The 26,670-nt window shown below is 34.9% G+C and overlaps 2 protein-coding genes across 2 annotated transcripts; one reads left to right on the top strand and one right to left on the bottom strand.

Annotated features, from left to right (window-relative positions):
- Positions 1-5,270: 5,270 nt before the first annotated feature.
- LOC111052420 (cilia- and flagella-associated protein 20) lies at positions 5,271-10,450 on the top strand. Its single transcript, XM_022339081.2, has 2 exons — positions 5,271-5,675; positions 8,763-10,450. The coding sequence occupies exons 1-2, from the start codon at positions 5,400-5,402 to the stop codon at positions 9,066-9,068; spliced, it is 582 nt and encodes a 193-aa protein (XP_022194773.1). The 5' UTR covers positions 5,271-5,399; the 3' UTR covers positions 9,069-10,450.
- Positions 10,451-16,816: 6,366 nt separating this feature from the next.
- LOC111052421 (ADP-ribosylation factor-like protein 3) lies at positions 16,817-25,440 on the bottom strand. Its single transcript, XM_039437433.1, has 4 exons — positions 25,284-25,440; positions 24,007-24,267; positions 22,011-22,247; positions 16,817-17,218 (listed from the first exon to the last, which is right to left on the bottom strand). The coding sequence occupies exons 1-4, from the start codon at positions 25,284-25,286 to the stop codon at positions 17,174-17,176; spliced, it is 546 nt and encodes a 181-aa protein (XP_039293367.1). The 5' UTR covers positions 25,287-25,440; the 3' UTR covers positions 16,817-17,173.
- Between the last annotated feature and the right edge of the window lie 1,230 nt (positions 25,441-26,670).

The following is a 26,670-nucleotide window of genomic DNA, read 5'->3' as shown; positions in this document are numbered from 1 at the left end:
GATGCCAGTAATTTCGCAATTGGATCAATTTTAGCTCAGGAAATCAATGGAGTTGAACATGTTATTGCATATGCATCTAGACAACTCAATTCAGCTGAACAAAATTACAGTGTAACAGAGCGAGAGCTATTAGCAGTTGTGTGGGCTGTTAAATATTTTAGATGTTACCTCTATGGTCGATCATTCACTTTATATACTGATCATAGTGCTATCAAGTGGCTTTTATCACTGAAAGATCCATCAAGTAGACTAACCAGATGGGCTTTGAAGTTAGCTGAGTACGATTATAAAGTAATTCACAAGCCTGGTGTTAAACACTCAAATGCAGACTGCTTAAGCAGAGTTATATACAAGAATACAGTTGAGAATCTTCCATTGTTAGACTTGGAAATCATAAGAGAGAAGCAGAGAGTAGACGAAGAGTGTCAGCGCCTTCGAGAGTATCCTAGTTTCAAATTGAGTCCAGAAGGGATCATTCACTTCAAGAAACATGATAAGAAGTTGATTGTTATACCAAGAAGCCTTCGAGAGAAAGTTATTAGTCTCCACCATGATCTTCCTTATGCCGGTCATGGGGGCATTAAGAAAACAATTGTAAGAATTCAAGAAAAGTTTTATTGGCCTAAAATGAAGAATGATGTAACTAATTTTATAAGAGCGTGTGAAGAATGTAGTAAAAGAACAGATTACGGAAAATCGAAAGCACCCTTAGGAGAATTTAAAGAAGTGACCGAGTTTGGATACAGACTGTCATGTGATATTCTAGGTCCACTTCCGTTATCAAAGTCAAGAAACAGATACATCCTAACAGTAATTGATCATTTTACTAGATATGGGGATTTTATCGCCCTACCGGATCAAACTGCTGAGACTATTGCACAAGCACTAATACAGAGAGTGATAACAAGAATCGGCGTACCAATGGAATTAATTACTGATCAAGGAACTAATTTCACGTCTGATCTGATGAAATCGATGTGCAAACTTCTAGGAATAAGAAAATTACAAACAACAGCTTATCACCCAATGAGTAATGGTAGAACGGAAAGAGTTCACAGAACTATACCAAAAATGTTGAGTCATTATGTCAACAAAAATCAAGATGACTGGGATGAGCTGCTTCCCATGGTGAATATGGCATACAATTCGCAAGAGCACGAATCACTTGGATACACACCTTATGAGATGGTATTCGGAAAGGAAATGAGAACACCGCTTGAAGCTGATCTCACATTAACTGAAGATACAGAGATTTATTCGAATTATATAGAAGATCTTAGAAGAAGACTTCAAACTATAAAAGAAATGTCAGTTGAGTGCCAAGAGAAGGTAAGGAAAACGCAGAAGAAGCAGTACGACAAAAAGTCTAAAACAAGTGAATATCGTGTAGGACAAAAAGTTTATCTTTATGTACCACAAATTAAAAGAAAGAGAGTGACGAAATTGCTATGGAGAGGACCGTATCGAATTGTAGAAATTAAATCGAAACTGAATGTAGTATTGAGAGTAAGAGGAAAGAACGTAGTTGTACATGTAAACAGAATAAAACCAGCGTTGTACTATGAGCAAGCTGCAAATGAAGTTAGAGAAGGAAACGAGCCAGAAGAAGAAGAGGAGGAAGATGAAGAACAAATAGAAGTCAATGAGGAAAACGAAGAAGAGCAAGATGAAGACGACGACGATAACAATGACGAAGTAAGAGAAGAGGAAGCATATGATGAAAATGAATCAGATAACGATGCAAACTCGAAACACAAGAGAAAAAGGAAAAAACCAAGAAGATATAACGATTATGTAGTGTATTGATTATGTCCATGATTATTGAGATATAAATATATATTGTATATTAAATGTAAAAGAATAACCCCATACGATAGATTATTCATTTATTTATTCAATTATAATATTCAGTAGGAAGTTTATATATGTCGAAGTTTATTTTTATTATGGATATTTATTTTGTATTACTTCAAGATGATAACTTTAAATGTTGGTGAGAAAGAATTAAAGCAAGTTTACTTGAGACAGGAACAAAAATAAAGAACTAAAACAAGGTGTGAATGATTAGTATGTTGAGTAAGTATGGAGTGTGAAAGTGATGGCCAGTGAATGTTGATGATTGTGGAAGAATGATTTGTGTGATTGAAACTAATAATAAAAAACTAAACATGTCCATGGGGAAACCAATGAAATGTTGATTCACTAATTTTGTGAATGAAAACGAAATGCATAATATTCTATTATTGAAGAATTTTCATGTCTTGCTTTAATTCACACCAAAGGAACTATGAAAACTTGTAGTATATTTTTATACCTTATGCTATTATTTTATTTTAAAATTAATTTAGGAAAATCTAATATATCGAAACATGAGAATAATTTATGTTTAGTGTAATAGGAAATTGACAATTTATTGCTGTATCTAATAATATGTATAATAAGTATAAGCTTGATACTGGTCGTAGTTTTGTGTTGTCTCGCAGGAGGGCCTTTTGCGAACGGACAGAGAGGCCAGAGCAACAGAGCCACAGGCACACCACCATCCGAGTTGAAGGAGGCGGTCACCTCGAGAAGATAATGCAGGAGACAACATTCGGCAACGACACTGCCTAAGAGTCAACTCAACAGTTTCAAAATCGCTGGGTGTTCAAAAGTGACCAATGTGTGGTGGGGACTATAATGATTAGAAATTTAAAACTTTATGTGGGAGAACTTTATGGTAGCCTAATGTGTTAAGATGGACTCTGCTTTGCTCTGTGCCAATAATTTATTGTTTGTAAAATTAGACTAGATTCATCATTCTAATGTATAAGTATGATACTCTCTCTCCTTGAATTTTATTATATAAATTTTTAAAATGTATTAACTATATTTAACGATATTGTCAAGATTTAAATTTTATTTGATTTCAACTTAGTTTAAAGATGTGCCAGTAATTGTATATGCCACATCTTTTTCATGCGGAGGGGTGATGTAACAATTCAAACACCCCGCTCTCATAGGATATTAATTATTAGAATAGCGGAGTCATCACTCAGGCCACCAAATTGGACTTTTGTACCGGTGAGCTGAGAGAGTGATGACCGCGTAGAGGCGAAACTAGAGGGAGAACGTTCCGAGACGCGCTAGAGGAAGGTTGTGCTTGAGATAGTGAGATGTAGTTTTTAGTAATGTGATTGAGGAGTGATTATGTTTAGAGAGAGAGTATAGATGTTTGTTATGGGATTTTTTCAATAGAGTGAGATTGTTTTGGTGAATTTGCGTATTTATTTAATAATATTATCCTATAAAAGTAGCAGGGCCCAGGACCCAAAAAACCTGGTGGTGGCAGCTCTACTGGAGAGCACTGTCATGCTCGCCACGCACGCCACAGTTGGCAGATAGTCATGACTTTCAGATGACTGAATGCACTCATTGAAGGGTATGATATATTGGTCTATTTAAAATTGTCTTGACAATCATTTTCTGAACAATAAATAGTGTAGAGAGGTGAGAGTTAAAGGTACCTCCCCAAACTATTAACCCATTGCAGTATCGACTGAACTATAGCAAAGTATAACATTCTCATCACAGTTACCTTCAATACTGATCGTAATTTAAAGTTATATGATACAAATTTTAATCTATTGCATAAGTAATCTATGTGTTTTTTGTGTAGTTGAGAAGTTGATATTGTGGTAATTATTCATATTGAATGAAAAAGACTAAGAAATTGTCAAAAAACCACTGATTTATTGATAATTAGAAAGACCGGTTTCGGTTATTACACCATTGTCAATCTCTGATAAACTGATCTAATAGCACTGAACTAATAAACTAAACTAATCTCTTTATCAGAGATTGACAATGGTGTAATAACCGAAACCGGTCTTTCTAATTATCAATAAATCAGTGGTTTTTTGACAATTTCTTAGTCTTTTTCATTCAATAATCTATGTGTCTTTTCCATTTGAAACCTTCCTCAATTATTACCCCTAGGTATTTCAAGCGACTTGTTCTCTCAATTTCAGGACAATCACATACTACATGGTTGTCAACATTACAACTAATGTGTAATCTGAGTAGACAGTTTGTGATTTCATGTCCAGTAATGTTTCTTGAAAATGCTATGTACTTTGTTTTTTTTTTTTGAGACTAAGGGAATTTATGTCCAGTCATGTCTTTAATGTGGAGAAGCCTTTTGTGGGGGCTTCATAAACGTTATGCCATGTATTGCCTCCAAATAACAACACAGTGTCATCAGCAAAAGAATAAGTCTCCCCACCATTTAGCTCCAATTTCAGTACCTCATTTACGTAGACGAGGAATGAAATAGACGATAGTACTGTACCCTGGGGTAGGCCGTACCCGGAAAGTGGCATCCTATAACCTAGCGCCGCAGTGCAGGATGGTTTCTCACAGCTTGGCGTTGTTGTCATTTGAGATGGGTGTCTGGCTTGGAAGTGTTTAGGCCGCATTGCTGGGTGGAAGATGTTACTGCGGCCGCTCGCATTCCCACCAACGCTGCTATTATTTGCTGTCTCAGCGCCTAGTCCGAGTCAGACAAGCATCCAGCCTGCACTGCGGAGCTAGGTTAGTGCGGTCAACGTTATAATGGCAGTGGATAAAGATAGAAGAATAGTGATGCCGATTCTCTGCATTGATTGATTATATTTCTACACTGTCAAAAACATAATTGGCATCGTTGTGGACCTAGAAAAGGATAGTAACACCGGCTTTGTCGAATAATAGACAAGGATAGCGAAACCTAAGTTGATCAAATACTTTCATTATAACGTGGACCTCACTATATATACTAACGTCGTTCTTATTATTGAGAGTTAAAATTTGCACCCTATTTGAGAGGTAGCTCTCGAATAATTTTAATGGAGTTCCTCTAACCCCATCTCTTATCACCGTATCATACGCCTACCGTATTCATAGCCATATCGACACATTCTGCTATGGAAAACAATGTAAACAAACTCTTCAGAAAAGTTTTCTATCCTAGTGATGTCCACGTTATAATGACAGCATTTGTTCAACTTTGGACAAAGCCGGTGGTACTATTCTTTTATAGGTCCACAACAATGCCAATTATGTTTTTCACGGTGTAGAAATATAATTAAATAATGCACAGAATCGTCATCGCTATTCTCATATCTTTAACCACTGCCATTATAACGTGGACCTCACTATATGCTGTCGTCACGATGGGGCGATATGGCAGTAGATGTTGGCTTCATCGACTTCCAATATGATATGAATATACAATGGAGCATGTCTATTCTATAAGTGGTCTGAGGTGTCAACAGTACAAAATAATAAATTAATCCAGATAGGTAGTACAATCTAATATTGAGTGTATTGGTTATGATGTCGGTGTTGAAATTTTTAGTTACATATAAATTCAAGTAAATATGTTCAAAAATACATTTCAAAGTGGATTTTTGTCCATTTTGTACAGTATAGGCAGTAAACCATTACAAATATGGGATAAAAAGGTTCGAAATGGACATATAAAACGAATTACAGACAATGATATTCAGTCATTAGTATTAGAAATTGTTGGTACAAATGTAAGTACAACGTTTATAACATGCCCAGCAGATCCAAAGAAAACCTTAGGAATCAAATTACCATTTCTTGTTATGATTATCAAGAATCTCAAGAAGTATTTTACGTTTGAAGTTCAGGTTAGTAATGCTTGGTACCTATTATCTCTTTTAATTATGCATGTTTTTCCCCTACTGCCTACTATTTAACATTTTTGGACTGATTCCAAACAATTCTTCTAAACTAATTTGCCAATTTTATTATTAAAAATTTCCAACTTACGGTAATAAATATTTATTGCACGCATAGTGCAAAACATTAATTAGCCTACCTACCGTACCTATGTTTCCATCAAAAATTGGGATTGACAATGTTTCCACTAATTTTAAATCTATTATTCATTCATAACTTTCTTATTTATCACATTTACTATTTTGAAAATAACTTAGAATAACCAGATTTTTGTCTACTGTTAACCTTGACAAGCTCTTTTTTATTGCAAATAATTATGTTTACATTTTTGCCTTTGAGTGGGTAATTTTATGAGATGATCAATCTTTCATTTAAACCCACGAACAAGGAGGTGCTAGAGCAGACTAGCGGTGAGTCTAGATCACCCGGCCCGGTATAAGCCACCCTTCCTGACATTCATGAAGGCCAATGCCCGCATCAATAGTCGGACGTATGCAGACAGACGGTGGAAATATCCCAGGAAAGTAGTCATGTTTCATTAGTGAGGCTGGTTGGGGCGTTAGGTTCGCTTTTGAATGGCAGTATTGTATTGAAGTTTTTTACATTACAAGCAGGCAACTCATGCTCCGCAAGGTTCTAATTTAAAACTTGACCTACTGAAATCTTGAAGAATTCAAAATAGACCTATAACCATCCTTGGAAAATTAAGAATCTATATGTAAAATTTCAAGGTAATCAATCTGAAAATTTAGACGTGATGATGCGTCATTTGTGAATTTCCTATACCATATGTGTATAAGCCAATTCCTTCCTTTATTATATATTATGTATATAAGATATATTATCCTATATTATTATATATTAGCCTACATAGATAATAATGTATCAACTGTAGTTCTTTAAAACAAGGTAGCTAGCATACAAACTAAAACTTCGAAAAACTTGAGATGTAATTCCTTAGGGAGAGTTTATATTAGTCAAGTTTTTTAAAATTAAAGTTTGTATATAATGAATGCATTTTACAAACAAATCATTTTCACAAGAACAGAAACTTGATTACACTAGGCCTATTGCAATTCATAAGTTCCCATACTGCTGATCCGAAATGAAATTAATGTCACCGAAATTTCCTCTCCAGGTTATCAAATATTGAACGCTTACAGACATTTGTCTGTCTGCGTGGTTTATGCAAATCCCATCAGTTTATGCAAACCTTTGATTTTTCCTCCGTCTGTGCATAGATAAGTCGCCCCAAGTGTAACATATCCGAAGAAGTGTTTGACCAGTCCTAGAAGGTGCTAGGAATTGGTTTTGCACTTACTATTTTTTTTATAAATATAGACAAGTGTTTTATAGCCACATCACAAGTCACAAGAATTTCCCCTACATTGTTATTCAAATTCAAAATTTTTATTCACAATCCAAACTATTGAATTTTTTAGGCGGTTCTCCAGTTACAGAAAAAAACAATTTAAGCTACAAAAGTTAAATAAACTAAAAAATAAATAAATATGACACTTGAAAAATTTCAAGTATAAGATAAAGTAAGACAAAAATACAAAGTGCAAAAAGAAAATATAAAAAATAATTAATAAAAAAGATATAATAATGAACATTTTTTAGAAAGGAAAGAAATAAAAACAGAAAAGGGTGAAATTGTTTCACACTAGTAATAATACATTTTTATCATTGAGGCAAGCAGCAGTGACAATAAAAGAAAATTTAAAACTTCAACCAGCAAAAATTGAAAAATTCTAATAACGTAAGCATATGCTGTCATTGTTTTCAACTTTAAGCTTCTTAAATTACACGTACGTTTGTAATACTATTTTTATAAATTTATTGTACAGTTATTATTGATATACAACATTACGTCCTTCCTAGAGTTGTCACGAATATTTGGATGAAGTCTTTTACCATAAATATTATTGAATATGGGTACTAGATATATTGACGGAGAACTTAGATTGTAGGGTTGAAACAGTTAAGGGTTTTCGTCAAATACAACAAGGTACAGTAATATTAAACTTTCAACAAAACTAAAACTTTGATTCAGAACTACTGAAAAGATTAGAGTCTTAGATTCGAATAGATAATTGGTCGAGTTCAAAAATAAATTCAAACTCTAGTTCAATTTAATAATTTTAGCATGCACAACTCCAAGAGTTTTATTGAAATAGTAATTGGTTTCTTGTTAACTATATTATAAAATAAGCTAACGATATTTTTCGAGAGTATTTTTGCATTGTGACCCACGTCATCTTTTTGTCCAATTCTCGGCCAGGGCCCAGGGCTATGGTACTTTCATAAAACCTGCCAAGCTATAAGTTTGAGGATACAACCGCCTTGAGAGGTTTTACATGCCACGCCACGTTGTGATCGTTCAGCTATCTCTCTATTTTTAAATATTTTATCAAACATTAGTACATACACTAGCACGACTCAAATCGATAAGCGACTCATTAAGTCAGTGCTCCATGAAATGTGTTGTGCTTTTATTAAATGAAAATGAATTGATGTCAAAACCACTAATTTATCAAAACTATTTGAGATACTATTTTCAGTTGTATTACCATTATCAACCTCTAGTTACCTGAAATCTTGAAAATTGACAAAATCAAGTCGTTTTCATTCAATATGAATATCTATTACAATATCACATTTACATTATTTCTGTTTTGTGTTATCCTTCACGTCAAACGCATGCATCTATTCAGTATAAACGTCTTCAATTACTCAGTTTTTAATACCTCTACATTACATTGTTTTAATTACTGTTATATTATTATTATACTATCATTGAATATTGTGTTATATTTCTGTAAAACAACATTATTTTATTTTATTCTTATGGCAATCGAATAACGAATTCTCTTCTCGAAAGCTCCAAGATTGTGACAGGGTGCCTGAACAAATTTCCTTTAATTTAATAGTCCTTCCCATTACTTGTATTTATTGACAATCACCCAAGTTCCTCCAATCTCACAGTCCTTACTAGCAGACAACTAACGAATTTGCTTGAATTTTGTTTTCAGGTTCTTGATGACAAAAACGTGCGCCGCCGATTCCGCGCCAGCAACTACCAGTCGACGACGCGAGTCAAACCGTTCATCTGCACAATGCCAATGCGACTGGACGACGGCTGGAACCAGATCCAGTTCAATCTGGCCGACTTCACGAAACGCGCCTACGGCACCAACTACATTGAGACGTTGCGCGTCCAAATACACGCCAACTGTCGCATTCGTCGCGTCTACTTCTCGGATCGGTTGTACTCTGAGGACGAGCTGCCCGCCGAGTTCAAACTCTTCCTGCCCATACAAAACAAGGTGAAGCAGTGAGCAGTGTGCGACTTAAAAGGAAAGTGTGAAGTGTCAACGAGTTGCAAAGAGTGATGATAGAAAGTAAGATAGTTGAAGAGAGTAAGACGTAAGTGAAGTTAAAGGGTAAAGTCGGCTATTGTGTGGTATAGAACAGATGAAACGCGTGAATGTAATAGTTGAAAGTGCATATTTGAGTTCCAAAATTGTAATGGTTGTGATTGTGATTGCTGAACAGTCATTTAAGTGAATACCATTGGCTTTTCTGGGAGTTTTTATATATTGACAGACTGCTAATAAAAGTTTAAACGCTTTCTACTGTTTTCTACCTTGCAGAGCAGGAATCTTTTGTATAGTATGGTGTGTGACTAGGAGGGAAGATTTGATTGAAATAATATGAAAATTGAAGCTGATTACAATATGAAAGTTAAAGAAAAGAAATTTGTAAGTGAATGTATGAGTTGAAAAGAAGAAATAGTTTTGGGTGAATATTAGGTCACAAAGAAAGTTGCTTGAAAACGCGAAATATTTGTTAAAAGTGCGACATAATTGCTGAATAACGCTGGTGCCTTTGACTTTCTAACATGGAATTTGGAAGAATGATAACTTAACCAATAAAAAGTAAATTTTTCTATACTACATGACCACTTATTTTTGTGATTAATTAAAATCAGCATTTTATTTATCGAAAGTGAGGTCCAGTCAATAAACAAATTGGAAAATGTGAAACACAATGTTGATTTACAGAGTGTTAATTTCGATTAGCAAACAATGACTACACACTTAAAAATTGTCAGAGTATTAGGGAAGAAAAACATTATTATAAAGGTGCTACTCCTTAAGCGGCTGGATCACATAACCTATAAATTCAATAGATATGAATTGTAAAAGCAATAAAGTTTTCATCTCCTGCCATTATGTTCATACAACTTGAAAATCTAATGAATTGGTAGATTATTTGCTCCAGCCGCGACGACACTAGCCATGCAGCTAGAGTTGTCGCTAAGGAATTGCACCTTGAGACATGGTACATGTAGGTTTAAATGTTCAATTCTTTAGAGTCGTTCTAGCAACTCTGCTGAGTAGCGCAGCTATAAGCAGGCTTGGATCAGCTCTTGACGCAGCCAAGCCTGCTTATAGCTGCGAGCTTCCTGCTTATTGCTGCGCTACTCAGCAGTACTGCTAGAACGCCTCTACGGAATTGCACCTTTAGATCAATGGTATTTTTACCAGAATTAGATATTTAGACAATACGTTGTCAGGACCATTCTACTCACTTTAATTTGTACATAACTGAGTTTCGATGCATCGACTAAATCAATTTTTAAATAAACGTAGAATATTCATGTGTATCGAAATTATGAAGCATGATTTTTGTATAAATTAAACTATTTAAAACAAGACAACTTCATATAATTTCACTAGAAATAGCATTTCATACTTGGATTTGAACTTGCTTGAAGATTAAGATTCGCTTGGCCTGAATGGTGGCCCGCTGTAGGCTGGTCCTAAAGCAGTTCAAATAGTGATGTGGATCGGGAATATTCCCAGTGGGAAGGAACTTATGATTTGGCAATATTTCCGAGGCAAAGAAATTTTGGGAATTTAAGGGAATTTATAAAATTGTTCTAAAAATAATTGAAATTGATCAATCACACTCATATTTTATATCAATATAATCAATAAATCATCATTCTATTCGATATTGATCAAGCTCAGCCACATTTTACATTGATATAATCAATAAATCATCATTCTTTGAGCCTGTTTTTGCTCACTCACTCACTGTCTTTTTACTTTCCTTGCCCTATTACCATAGCTAAGGAAAGTATTGATTTCCGAAAAAAATAAGGTACCCTAATTTCTAAATTTCTATACGTTTCAAGGTCCCCTGAGTCCAAAAAAGTGGTTTTTGGGTATTGGTCTGTATGTGTGTATGAGTGTATGTGCGTCTGGGTACACGATATCTCATCTCCCAATTAACGGAATGACTTGAAATTTGGAACTTAAGGTCCTTACACTATGGTCCTTAACACACGAACTAAGGTCTTTACACACGAACAATTTCGATCAGATGCGATTCAAGATTGCGGCTAAAAAGGCGAAAATGTTGTCAAAAACAGGGTTTTTCGCGATTTTCTCAAACGGCTCCAACGATTTTGATTAAAGTTATACCTAGAATAGTCATCGATAAGCTCTATCCACTGCCACAAGTCCCATATCTGTAAAAATTTCAGGAGCTCCGCCCCATCTATGCAAAGTTTGATTTTAGATTCTCAATTATCAGGCTTCAGATACAATATAAAAGAAAAAAATTCTTAGAAAAAAAAGAAAAAAATTTAAAGAAAAAAATTCGAGTGGAAAAGATTGAGCATGAGAATCTCTCCAATTAATGTTCAGTAACATTTTCACCTGAAATTGAAAATATGCTCGAAATTCGAGAAAATGTGATTATCCAATTATTGCAAACTGTTGATTTTATTAAATGATCCACTATGAAGAGATAGCAGACCTCGTGTATCTCCAGCGATATTGCCCTGTCACCAGCTGGCTCAAATCTTTGAATAGTAGACTTGAGATGCGCGGGAACACTAGCGTCAGGTGATAAATTCTCATAACGCCAAGGAAAGTTGTGTGAGTGCGCCACACCAGATATTTACTCGTATAGTCCAGTCAATGTAAGATTATAGAGGGGAAATTTTGGAACACAATTTTTGACCACGTAGCTCTTTTAAGGGTAGTAAGGGGGCAAACATATTAAAAGTCCTCACTCCTACCCCCTGTGCTAAGGTGGTGGGGATGGTTTGAAAGTGCCATATTATGTTTTTTGCATATATCTCGAACAATATGCGCCTTTCGGAAATTTTTGTCGAACACAATCATAATATTAAAGCTCAAAAATTATCCTACAAGTTTCATTTCCAACATTTTTCCATATCTCTCATAGTTTCTAGTTATGAGCTCTCTAAGGTATCACATTTTGAAGAAAAATCCTTCCGGCTTTGATTTTTTCATCTTTTTGGCCTTATATAATTTTTTAACGAATCATTGATTAAATCCGTGATAATCATGGGCTCATAGAGCATTATATTCTCTTCAACTTCATCTATGGTCTCATTATTTTACGCATCTCCCAACGATTGTTGCAACCGTTATAGTATTGAGTGTGACATCTTCAGTTTTAACAACAATAGATCAATTGGGAGGGAATGTTTGGAACACAGTATTTGACTTCGCAACTTTGTTTGAACTAGTTAGAAGGTGAATATATTAGAAGTCCTCATCCCTACTCCTTGAGGGATGAGGGTAGTTTAAAAGTTGCATTTTTTCAATTCTGGCTGACACGCATGTAAGTGGGAAACAATGCATTTCAGCGACATGGCTGAGTAAGAATGAAGCTAGATAAATTTCCTACAAGTTTTGTACAGTAGGTAGTTTTGTATAGTTTTGTGATATCTTCTTTAGTTTTTGAGATATTCACTTTTAAAAGTGTAAAATCTTTGAAAAGAAAGTTATTCTTCCAACTTTTTGCACTTTCAGGGCTCATTACTCAACAACAATGCAAAGAAAAAATGTATTTTTTTACACAGGGGGTAGGAGTGAGGACTTTTAATATGATTACTCCCTTACTATCCTTAGAAGAAGAACTACGGGGTCGAAAATTGTGTTCCAAAATTTTCCCTCTATAATCTTTCATTGACTGGACTATAGGAGTATTTAAAAGACAGTGAGTTGTAGAGCATTCAATTCTCTTCAATTAAATGTATTATTTCATGCTTTCCATCAATTGTTATAGCAGTTTCAGTGTTGAGTGTGGTAAGAGTGACTCTTGAAAGGTTGTGAGCTTTGGAATGATTTTCTTTTTAATATTGAATTAAACTCGAGTATGCTCCTTGTTTTAGTTAAGCCTATTTTGCTGTATTTTATAATTTCTAATTTTTAGATTTATATTCTACTCTAATCTTTATTTAGGGGGTCAATTATTTTTGTGCGGAGAAATTGAATAAAATCATACAATGAAAGTTAAATTACACTCAATACTTTGTTGACTTTGTTTACCTGATTTACAGGCATTTATTAGTAAGTAAAAAATCTTATTCAGCTTGAAAGTAGAATAATAATAGTGGTGCAATTGAATGTTTTATTGAGTGTTCATTTCTCCTCTTAGTCTATGGGCTTCAAATTACTGTTTTCTTTGAACCTACTACAATTTATAAGTTATCTATATATAAAAGCGGAATGGCATTCACTCACTCACTCGCAGAACTAAAAATCTACCGGACCAAAAACGTTCAAATTTGGTAGGTATGTTCAGTTGGCCCTTTAGAGGCGCACTAAGAAATCTTTTGGCGATATTTTAACTCTAAGGGTGGTTTTTAAGGGTTTAAAGTTCGTCTTTTAGCGTGTATATTCTTCTTATTCCAATATCTTAAAATTATAATATTGAAATGTCCATACCATATGTTGATATAGAACTTTAATCTAGAGAGAGTACCTCTTCGAAACAGTTGTTCTGGTAACTAAATTAAAAATTTTGTCAGGTTGGCATCAAGTTGAGTTGACTTTGTTAGGTTGACACCAGTTGAAGATTGAAATGAAATGCATTTATCCAGGACCTCCTAAATACCAATTTATCCAGGACCTCCTAGATACCAATTTATCCAGTACCTCCTAAATACCTATTTAGGAGGTCCTGATTTATCGCGGAAAAATTGATTGGGTACTGCTAATTAAATCAGAGCTATTCCAGGGAATATTATATTACTAGCCGTCAGGCTCACTTCGCTCGCCATATCAGTTTAGCCAGACGTTTAGTCTGGACCCCCGACTGGATCGTCCTAACATATGATATAACATTTCAAATTTGGTAGGTGTGTTCAGTTGGCCCTTTAGAGGCGCAATAAGAACGGATTTGGAAAAATTTCCAAAGACACGCCCAAAATCTGCGTTTTTTAGCGTTTTCTCAGCTTTATCGAGAACAAATGAACAGAAAATGTTCAAATTTACTACAGAAGCTCAGCTGGGGTGCAATAATGTTGTGTTAAGGTGCGTACAGACTTTCGCTCTGCTCCGCAACCGAACGTCACTCCAGCAGAGCGATTGATGATCGACCGGGGAGCAAGAGTGGTTCGACCGGGGAACGCGAGAAGATCTAACATCTTCCGTAACGTTCATGATGGGTGCGACTGCGGTACGATGGAGGAACGAGGGCGGAGCGTGCTCGGTGTGGGTTGGAAGTGCGTATATGTGTACGCAGCTCTAGAAGGAATTTGAAATAACGCCAAAGATACGCCCAAAATTAGCGTTTTCTCAGCTTTTCTGCATTTCCTCACCTTTTTCAATAATTGATGAAAATATATTTAAAAAAATGCAGTACACAGCTTTAGCTGAGGTGGAAGAATTTTGTTCGCCAAAGATACGCCAAAATAGTAACAGGTGTTTTTCGAGATCAAATTGACATAATACGTTCAAATTCGGTACAGAGGTTCCGCTGAGGTCTACATGCAGGCGAGCGAAGCGAGCCCGCTGATCTCATTTTTGGACGATCCAGCCGGCGGTCCAGGGGGCGGAGCCCCCTGGCTAGACGGATATGGCGAGCGAAGCGAGCCTGACGGCTAGTTCATCCTTATATTTCTTACATAAATCTGTTGTATAACATGTGATTAAGACCATGTGTAACAAAAAACGTCTTTTTCGGTCATTTTTTATGAAATCATAAATTTCCTTAAGTTCCCATAATTCCCGGGAATTTATGATTTTTGGGAATATTTCCCTTAAATTCTCTGGGAATATTTCCTCGATCTTAAATTCCCGGGAATTTTACATCACTATGTTCAAATAAAAGTATTTCAGCATTTGATGTCACATCTCTATATTGATTGATCATTGATATACTGTACTATATCTCCTCCATCTTTGTAATTAATACATTAACTAAATTGTTGAGTATTTTGAGATTTAGTTTGAAACCAGAATTGATTTAAATTCTCCGCTGGAGAATTTCATTCAAGGAATTTATTTCTTGATTAAACATGATATCAAGAAAAATACTGTAACTTCATAAATTAATCACTTGAGAATAATAATTATTATCTGAAGAAATGGAATCAACGCTTTTTTGCTTCATTCAATATTGAATGCTTTAGTTTTTGTTCATCAATACTCTTTACCTTATAGTCTGGGCGCTAATGTCATGAATAAGGCACTCCGTGGTCATTTTTGAGTAACAGCCGTGGAAGATGTCTCAATTTCTTCGTTAGGTCTAGCATAATAAGGATCGTGATGATGATAAGTCGAAATCACAGGCGAACACCTCGGAAACAAGATGGCCGCCAAAATTTTCAGGATTTTGCTATATCGCTTGTATTTCAATAACCGTTCAAGATATTCAACCGTTTTTTTAGACGAAAATATTTTTAATATATTCCTCTACAAGTTTTCTCCTATAACATTTTCCTCTAAAACGCATATTTTTTAGTTATAACCTTCAAAAGCCCCAAAAAACAGTTTTTTCTAAATTTGTTCAAATTTTATTCCATTATAACTTTTTTTGTGCAAGAGATACAGAGAAATTTTAAATATATGAAATTTAGAGCGTTTTTTCAACTTTGAAACGATGTATCTGAATGCGTTGTACGTCAAAATATGAGTTCTCCAGCGCCCTCCAAAGAAAACCCTGCATGATTCTGGTGCGTTTTTCCATTCGCATGTGGTAACAAGCTAGAACTATAAAATCGAGTTTTTCATGACTACTTTAAGATACAGACTTGCAAATGGTCTCTATCTCTTCGTTACAACAAGACGAATAAGAATATTGATGATGGAAACAACGAAAATTTTCGACATCATTGAAAAATACAAGATGGTGGTCATTATTGACAGAAATTTTTATATCGCTTGTTATTCAGTTATTGTGTGAGATATCGGATTGGTTCAACCACCAAAATGTTTAGAATTAACCAAACAATGAGGTTTGAGAGAATCATCTCATTTCGACCACTCTTTCCATTACTTATTTTTATTCAACTTCAAAAACTTGAAAGATATACATTTTTCGGGGACAATATTTCACTTTCCATCCTGTATATGTATTCGCAGTAAACAAACACTAGTATTATTAGCACATTGTTGTAGAATATTTCCAAAGCTTCAAAATTACATCTGGTTGGAGGCTGTAAGTCCATATTTTACGGCTGGAACGTCATCGGAAAAAGAGTAAAAAGTACTTTTTGCAGCGGAAAACACGCTTTTACCACCAAATGCCAATTCCAACAATTAGAAAACCTGTAACTCATGACTCCTTGAAGGTACAGACTTGGGAATGGTATCAATCTCTTTATAATGATGTGTAGAAAGAGATTATCCATGACGGCAATCTCAAAAATGTTTGTCATCAACAAAAAAACAAGATGGCGGCAAAAATATGTCGATTTTCAAGAAATCTTCTGTAATTCTAATAATGTCGAGGATATTGGATCAATTCAGCCATCGGGAAGCTCACTATGTTCGGTCAATTATGGGAATATAGTGAATATCATGTTCATTGAAAAATAGATGAACCACAAAAATATAAACAAGGGTAGATACTATTCCTGTAGCCAACTCCATATTTCTATGTTTACCTTGCTGCTGGTAAATAATTTCATTTTTCTTCAAGGGGATTCTTGTATCTCCTAGAAAGGCAGACCTTACTAAAACAGTTAAAAAGTCAATCTTTTCTTTCGACTTTCCATTTTAACATGAACAAGGTAGAAGAAAAAATATTAAAATACTTATTTATCATTTTTTATAACATTAAACATACAAAACATTATACATCACATATACATTGTTTCTCATCTGTCATTAATTTGAATAATGGACATCTTGCCAAAAATGTAATTATAATTTAAGACTAGTGCTGTTATGTCGATAAAACAAAATTCTTATTTTTACCGCTGATTGCTGAATTCGTCCTATTCTTCCCTCTACGGTAATCTAAATGATTGTGTTTGAATAAATTATTTTTAAACTTTTGAGAGAATATTTATTATATTTCGAAGAATAAGGCATAGGCTCGTCTCGTCAGTCTTGCAAAGTAAAGAATCGTGCTCGTTGTGTTTATGTTGGCTAGTTCATAATTTTAATTATTTCTTCCTACATACATTTTTGCTTATCCACTCCATTCCATCCTGTAACAAAGTGAGAAGTTTTTTTATTCCAATAGAACCCTCACAAACTTGACAAAAATAGTTATATTTTTTAAACATAAAAGTTCATTGAGATCGATCTTGACACAAGTATTGTTGATTACAACACCAGAATAAGAAAATAGCACAGGATGTTTCACATTTGAAAAATAAATCCAAAGTTTGCATCAATCCAACATTTTCTGATTTGGTCTAAACTTAACATTGTGAAACAATTCATGCCCAATTCACCCGGATTTTTTGCCACTGCCACGTCACTTCTGTGTGAATTTGTGCTAAGACCGTAAGCACAGTCTAAGATGAACAACTGTTGAATCTTTGACTTGATAAAATGAAGCATGGGTCGCATTAACTATGATGTTATGGTTAATTTACAAGTGTTTTAACCACCAGATTTTCACATATTGTAAAAGCAGCCCTTCCTGAGAGGGAATATACTAGTTAAAAATTGTGTACTCCAACGTTTAGCAACAATATCTGCTGATTACGATATGTTAGGTAGCATCAGGTGGTGAAGTAACCATTGAACTTTACTGAAGGTCGCAAAGATTGAGACAGCAGCCTACATCTAACTAAGTGACAGTAGATAGGGATATGAAGGGAAAAGTGACAATAGCTAGGAGTATATATTATAGGAACATGATTGTAAGACAATTTTTGACCCCGCAGTTCTGTAAAGGTAGTAAGGAGGTGAGCATATCAAAAGTCCCAACCCCTACCATTTGTGATAAGGGGTGGAGGTGGTTAAAAGGTATCATTTTTTGGTTTTTCGCATATTTCTTGAAAACTATATGCGTCTTATGGGCATGATTATTCAATAAAAAAACGGAGCAAACATAATTTTCTACAATATTCATCAAACGACTTTCTATCATTCTCTTATGTATTCGACATACGGTATCCGCTCTTGAAGGTGTGACATTTTTTAAAAAGAATCAAGTTTGCCTCCATTTTTTCATTTTTTTTATTTAAAAAAAGAATATGTACTATAAATATAATTAAAAAGAAATTAATTCCATGCTGACTATGAGCTTATAGAGCATTAAATTGTCTTCAATTTGATGTTTAATTTCGCAATTTTACGCATTTTCCTACGACTGTTGCAACAGCTTTAGTGTAAAATCTTCAGTTTTTCAACAATAGACCAAAATAAATGGAGGGAATGTTCTGAACACAATTTTTGACTTTGCAGCTTCGTTGCAGTATTAAGGAGGTGAGCATATCGAAAGTCTCCATTACCACTCCTCGTGCTAAAAGGATAAAGGTGGTTTACATTTATTTATTTTTTGCTTACGCACTTATATCTTATTGGGAGCAATGCGTTCCACCGACATGACTAATTATACAAGAATGAAACTTGATAAATTTCATAGTTGAGAATGATATGGTATCGATCAATGTATAAATAAATAAAGTTTTGTCCAGTAGAGGTTTGTGATGTCTCCAACCATTTCCGAGATATTAGCTGTTGAAAGTGTAAAGTATTTTAAATAACAGCTAATGTCTAGTCAATAAAGACATTAATGCGCAACAAATTAGGGGAAGCTGAATTTTTGCATGGTGTTAGTACATAGCCTGGAACAGAAGAGCAAACCGCTTGCTTTCAGCCCCCCACGAAGTTCGAAACTGCAATGTTTTCTTGAAACAAGTGTATCTTGGTTCCAAATCAAAATATTGATCAGACTTTGATTTCATTCTATTTCACACTTTAATAGAAAATGCGAAGAAATAATACTTTTCAAAGCGATTTGAAACTTTCAGTAAATCTAAGCAAACTTGGGAAGTGATAGGAGAAATAACTAAAGTGCAACGGTCAAGAACACAAATTCACCAAATCAAACTTGGAAGGGAGAGAATTAAAATTCGGAGATGATGATGAGGATATGGCAAATTCATTTAATAATTTTTTTATTAATACTGGATCAAAACTGGCCCAGGACATTCTAATGGCGCAGATGAGCATGCAGCAGTGTAGCTGATCAGAGAGTCTGTCGGTCATTATTCTTTGCGCCTGTCATTGAGGACGAAATGATAAAAATCATAGATAGTCTTAAAGCTAATAGTGCACCAGGACTCGATAATTTAAACTCAGATTTTTTCAAACAGAACAATACTATACCTTCCAAGCCTTTAACACATATTGCAAACAGAATTTTTGAGGAAGATGGTTTTCCACAGTGCCTTAAGGAATCTTGTCATTTGTCCATTCTTCAAAACAGGATATAAGAAAGATATGAATTGCTACAGACCCATATCATTACTCAGTACATTATCAAAAATTTATGAAAAGTTTATCAAAACAAGACTGATTAGCTTTCTTGAAAAAAATAATCTTCTATCGCCAAACCAATATGGTTTTAGATCTAGTCGCAGTACAAATGATGCTATCCACTATTTAACCACTCAGATTGCTATAAAATAAACACAGAAGAGAAACCATTAGCAGTATTTTTAGATTTAAAGAAGGCTCTTGATACGGTGTCACATGGCATTCTTCTTTCAAGGCTAGATAACTATGGAATAAGAGGAGTCGCATGGAATCTGTTCAAGAGCTACCTATCAAACCGAACTCAATGTGTCATAGTCAATGGATGTACAAGCAACAAGCTGACTGTGAAGTATGGAGTGCCACAAGGAACAGTACTAGGACCAATTCTTTTTCTGCTCTTCAAAATCCATTATGCAACATGGAAATTAATGGATCAATCACCACCTCTGCAGATGACTCTGCCCTACAGTTCTCTGAACCGACCTGGGAGATGACCTGAAGAGAAGCTGAGACTGGACTACAGAGGGTGTCTCAATGGTTGAATGAAAATCTTCTAACATTAAACTATGAGAAAACCTTCTTTCTGACCTTTTCGGCGACTCAACATGGACAGCCAACAGGAGATGAGATAATAATCAAGAATCAACGGAATAACACTTTTAATCATACACAGTTCACAAGAAATAGTCACAGAAATACCTGGGAGTTACAATGGACTCTTTTCTGCGCTGGGATCATAATCTCAATGAATTATGCGGGAGACTGAGGAAGACCATCTACAGATTCAGGATCCTGAGGGCACTGGTCGACAAGGGATGTCTTAGAGTTATCTACTCCTCTCTAGTACAGTCCCTCATGCTGTATGGGATTGTAGGATGAGGAGGAACAAGCTTCTTACACATCGAACCGCTCCTCAGGGTACAGAAGCTGATCATAAGGGTCATCAACCAGAAGCCTCCACGCTAATTATCGGACCAGCTATTCAATGAGTTTGACGTTATGGATCCAAGACAGCTTTACTCCAAGGAGATACTATGCCGACCACACAATAACCCAACAACCAGAAACCACAACCACAATACCAGATGTACAGGAATCTTCTCATCACCAATGTTACAAGGAAGGCACTATATCAGAGACATTTTAATCATTCAGCACCAAAATTATATAATCTACTCCTTACAAACTTTAAACAGATTAATCATCCTAGAAAGTTCAAAACAATAGTACACAATTGGTTGATGAGCAAAGGAAGACAGAACATAGAAAACATTATTTCAAAAAAACAATTCATATTTTCAACTTACTAAACACTAACTGATTACTAATCACACTAATCAGGCACACAAAAAAAAACAAACAAAACCTACTCTAGAACATGGTATGTCATAGTTGAGGAGGTCAATTTTCACACAGAAAACACTAGGCATGTGGAGGACACATAAGAAATTTTTATTGTAACTAACTATTGTATGTGATTGAAAACTATCTAATATTTTATGTAATTGATGTAGTAGTTTAAGTTTTTTCTGGGAAATAAACATTTATTTATTTTTATTATTTATTTATTTATTATTTCAAGGAAGAATCAACATTCTACAGTTAATGTCTCAAACATTTCATCGCATATCTATTGTTCAGGAAGTTATTCCTATACAAAGCCAGAAAATCAGTACCTAAATTTTCATCTCATAATTTTATATTTTGTCTAATAAAAGTTTACGCTTTTGTTTTTCGAGAAAAATGTTTCGTATGAAAGTTATAGCTCGTTTCAAGACCTTTACTATAACGTATCTTACATTATTCAAACTTTTTGGATGTCCTATGATCTTAATATTGTCCAGTTAATTGCACAATATACGTTTTTTCGCTAGATGCCAATTTTAGTAATACTACCATCACAGGGTGTTTACGGGAGAAATTATTATATGTTCTCAATGCTTGAAAGCTTGAATGCCCTTGGTGATGGAGAATTTAATTTAGTCACATATTCTGAACCAGGGAATGAAAAATATGAGGTGAAAATTTCCTGATATTCTGGCTTTGTATAGGAATAACTTCCTAAACAGTAGATATACGATGAAATGTTATAAAACATTAATTGTAGATCTATTCTTCCTTGAAAGGATAAAATCAAAGTCATATCGATATTTTTATTTGGAGCTGAGATATAATTGTTGTTGTTTTAAGAAACCATTGTAGATTAGAACTTCGGGGGGGGGGGGTTCCTGAGGGGAAGCAAGCGGTGTGACAATGGGGACTCTTCGGTTCCAGGCTATGTGCTATGTATACTAATACCCTGTAAAAATTCAGCTTTCCCCTAATTTGTTTCGCGAACCCCCTTTTTTTGTTTTTTCGTCTTTGACTGGGCTATTAGTAGGGACAGATGGAAGTCTACTGTTGCAGATTTTTGTAGTAAAATTTAGCGCCAGAATGGAATATAAGAAATGAAATGGCGTGAAAGTGCATCTATCTTCAATTTGATTTAGTGAATTGAGGCTTGACCTTGATGCCCTCGCCAGCCGTGGCGGAGCAAGCCTGTATCTGCCAGGGCCGGTCCTTGATCTGGTGTAGACATAGCGCATGCGCCACATCGGCGGCCGTGGCCGCGTGCAGCAGGTCCTGTTTGTTGGCGAACACCATCAGCGGCACTCCCACCAGTTTGTCGTCGATCAGCAGCTCCGACAGCTCGTAGCCCGTCTCGTCCAGTCGCTTCCGGTCGGCGCTGTCTATCACGTAGATCTACCACACACACACACACACACACACATTACATCAATTATCATCATTCCATCATTGACCTCAGGGTACGGATCAACAGGCAGTATTTTACTACTTGGTTCGGTACAAGTTCTACTCATACAGAACAGTATCAAGATCATACTGTCAATAGAAATGGTCTCATTTTTTCGAGCAGTAGATTTATGCTGCTCCACATTGCTGAAGCGACCATCAAGCAGCTTATCAGCAGTGAAATTCCTGCTGAATCTAACAGTAAAATACTACCTGTGGAGCCATACCGTTGAGGTGCGAACAAATCGCTGTGAAGTTCCATGCCATTAAACAGCTGTGCAATGATTTGAAGTTGTTAAAAACATTTAGGTTGCACTAAAGCGGGTTAAATTTGAATCGTGATTAATTTTAACTAGAATCAATCAGAGAAGGCTTTTTCGAAAAGGCTTCTCTGATTGATTCTCATGAAATTAATAACGAATAAAATTTAACGAGCTTTTGTTCAACCAGCACCTTAAGTAATTGATATAGATATTATAGATATAGAAGAGCGCTAGCAAGCTGCAAGGTACACATGGACATGACCGTTCTGTTTGTACCATGAAGACAACGAGTGGGTCGCGGTTTAGCTTTCAGTTTTGATCAGCTGGCAATGGTAAAAACATAGATGTGATTGTGCTGAAACTCCATCAAGACTCAACCGTTTTGTTCACTACATGCTATACAATTTATTTTGTGATGAATGAAGGTTGATCGCGAACGAGACCTAAACAGAATGCTAATTGACCTGACCGTTATGTTCGTACCCCTAAGTTCAGTAGGCTACACCAGGCTGGGTCATCAATGAGACACCAAGAGTCCTAGCGAGTCACAGGGAATGTTTCAGTTTTTATCAATAATCTGATTGATCATTACAAGAAATAAGTTTTACATGTTATTATTGACGAGATTGCAATAATAATAAAACTTGATATAGATAACTGGTTATTAAGAAAAACTTCAATTATATTTTTTTGAAAGTGAATAACATTTCTATGAACGCCGTTATACAAGATTGATATAATATCTAATATTATAGAATTTACTTCACTATAATACGGTAACTGAGAACTGACTTATAAGATCTATGAATGAATACGACGTCTCAAATGTGCCTGGTTCCCAATATTTAAAAGAAAAATAATTATGGGTTGTTATGAAAAATAAATCAACCCACATAATTAAACGAGCGTTAGCGAGTTCATACGTTTGACTAAAGGCCAGCCGTTGTCCATCTAGCTGTCTGTATGTTCTACAATAACTTTTAAACGATTTGTTCTATCAGCTTTAAATTTTGAAAATAGGCCTACTGTATATTCTTCGAACCTTCTCACAACAAAATTTACCGTCTCCTTTTCCTTTTTCGGCTAAAAAAATTGTTATGATTCATCATTATTCAGCTGGATTATTCATTGCAAGCAATTACCGTACCATACAAAAGTAGATAGATAAATTACTAAAATTTTCCATTCAGCATGATTTTTGGTAAAAAATGTTTTATAAGTATTGTAAATTAGTAGCTTGGTATGAGTTAACGTAGGTACTTTGAAAATCTACCCCACATAAATTTCTAAAAAAGTTTTTTTTTAAATTAACAAAATTGTATTTATTAAATTTGGAATTTAGTAAGTAGGTAATATATTTCTATTAAAATGTCAATCTTAATCTAACTTAATAAGAATGAACCAACATTTATTATTACCTTTATTAGTAAACTTTATTTGCTTACCAAAACATCCGTATTGTCAAAGTAATTTCTCCAATATGGCCTGATCTTCCGCTGTCCCCCTATATCCCACACATTCAGTTTGAATCCTTCAGACTGAACTGACTTTATATTGAAGCCCTGTGTTGGCGTAATGTGAGTTACGTCTTCTGATGCAAGCTTTTTTAGTAGCGTAGTTTTACCAGCATTGTCAAGACCAAGGAGTAGAATACGCAGCTCTTTGTCTGGTGATGATTTCAATTTTCTCAATATTGCTAAAAGACCCTGAAAACATAGATACAGAACTATTAGAAAGGAGTTTATGGTTGAATCATGATGGATTATGCTTATCAAGTCATTCATACTTGAATCAAGAATAAATATTATAATTTATTCCACTGGTAAATTTTTTATGTGAATTAGTTCGTTGCTAAAGAGCTAAATTAAAAAGTGAGTACAATATTATCTAGTTTTATGTTCAGTAGAATACCCTACATAGGACTATAGTGAGGTCCACCCACGTTATAATGGCAGTGGAAAAAGATAGGAGAACAGCGTTGCCGATTCTCTGAGTTGCCACAGCCTTCTATAGATACCGGTATATACGTTGTGGAGCTAGAAAAGGAGGGCCTATCTGTTTTGCCGAATGATAGACAAGGATAGCAGCACCAAATGTTGAAACAAATACTGCTTATTACGTCTGGACCTCACTATAGTCAATTATCAACTATAAAATAATGTTTTTAAAAAACAAATCAAATATAGTTTCATTTTCAAATTTAGTATACAGTACATGAATAAAAAATATATACAACACTTGTGAATTTTCCCCACATAGACAAATCTGTGTGTGGGGAAAGAATTTTAATAAACAACTTGGTGGTACTAAAAGAAAATAAATATTTACAATATAACTTCAAAAGTTAATTTAATTTAGTAAAGAAAATATATGTTTGAATTGAAGAAGCACAATATAAATATTACTGTATACAGGTTTAACATGGCACAAGAAAAAATTTAAAAATTCAAGAATGATACATTATAAGCTGATGAATACAAGATAAATATAAACATAATAATATGAAAATCGGTAAGATTAAATGATGAATATAGAAAAAATATAAACATCTTATCAAAATTGGACAGAGAAGTGGATGAGATTAAAACTTAATTAAATACTTACGTAGCCTATAATTTGTTACTATAAGATTCTATTTTATTTGAAACTAGCCTACCGTACTACAAAATTATTATTTTACATAAAGAAATCTAATAAAAGTAATAGCATTACTAATACTTACCATTTAGTAGAGAATTTTATCAAATTAAAATTAAATTTTAAACGTTATGCTATTTTTTAATCAATAAAAAAATGTTATATTTTATGCACGACAAAGTAGCCGGGACTTGCGTCTTTTCTGTCAAACTGTCACTCATGGTCATGGCAACCGAATGGCAAACAAAACAAAGCATAGTTGGTTAAAGTCCCATAGAGTGTTGATTTGATACTGAAACCAGAGTTAGTTGTACTTATTGAACCTTATCTGAGCGCGTTACATCTTGACAGATCACTTTTTACAAAGTCGATTCCATGTCGTGGAAGTTCTCCATTCTTCAATGTTTCTATAAAGGTACCTCTATTCAGAGCGTTACGTGAGCATTATATCAACTGGAAAGGTTAATGCCTGCTAAGCTTATAGGTTTGACATCAAGAGTCTGGATGAATTCAGGTTTGCATGCAGCCTCAAGGTTTGGGATACTACAACATTCATCCATTAAATAATAGAAGTGAGAAAAAACTTACTTGTTACTTGTATTTGTCCTCTGACAGTCTAAAGGCTGGGGAGTCGTCATTATTTTTTTTTCACTGCAGGTGATTTCCTCCATGAGCATGTTGTATTGTGTTGAAATGTATGCTCTTCAACATACTTTGATACTGCATAGTAGGGTCAGGCGAATAGGTATGACTTTAGGCCTCTGGCAAATGCTGCCTCGTCATTCATGTCCTTCAGGTCACACGGCAGAAAATTGAAAAAGTATGATCCTGCATATGTTGATGAGCAGCTGTATTTCTTCAGTCTATGTTGCGGCAAGTCAAGATTCTTGTTGTTTCGAAGGTTATAGCAGTGTTTTTCCTGTCTTGTGGTAAGGCCTTTCTTCTTAACCAGATTTATTGTTTCGAGCAGGTACAATGAGACTACTGTGAGTATTTTACTCTCCACAAATAATGGTTTACAGTGCTCCATCATGTTTTTCTCCAATATTGTTCTCAAGGCCCACTTTTGTATTCTCAGGACTCTGTCAAGGTGTGTCTGGGATGCTGATCCCCAGGCAACAATACCGTACCTTAAATGTGAGGCAAAGAGTGAGTGGTATGCAATGAATAATGTACTTTTCTCTGATATGCTTCTAATTCTTTGTATTACATACACGGCAGATGCTAACCTTTTGCATAACAGCTCTACATGATTTCTCCATGTTAAGTGACTGTCAATCATTATCCCCAGGAATCTTGTACAGTCTGTCATCATTGAGTCATCATTTGTTTGTCTCTCATCTGGGTTGTTGTTGACTGGAGTGAATCTGATGTGGACTGTCTTCTTCCTATTAATGGTCAGCTTCAGTCTATTGCATGTGTCTGTGGCCTCTTCCAGTGCTGTCTCGACAATTTTTTGTGGGTCTTGAAGC

The sequence above is a fragment of the Nilaparvata lugens genome, chromosome 1, assembly GCF_014356525.2.
Source record: "Nilaparvata lugens isolate BPH chromosome 1, ASM1435652v1, whole genome shotgun sequence".
NCBI classification, from domain to species: domain Eukaryota; kingdom Metazoa; phylum Arthropoda; class Insecta; order Hemiptera; family Delphacidae; genus Nilaparvata; species Nilaparvata lugens.
The sequence above is the reverse complement of the archived record's forward strand: the minus strand, read 5'-3'. Positions and strand labels throughout refer to the sequence as shown.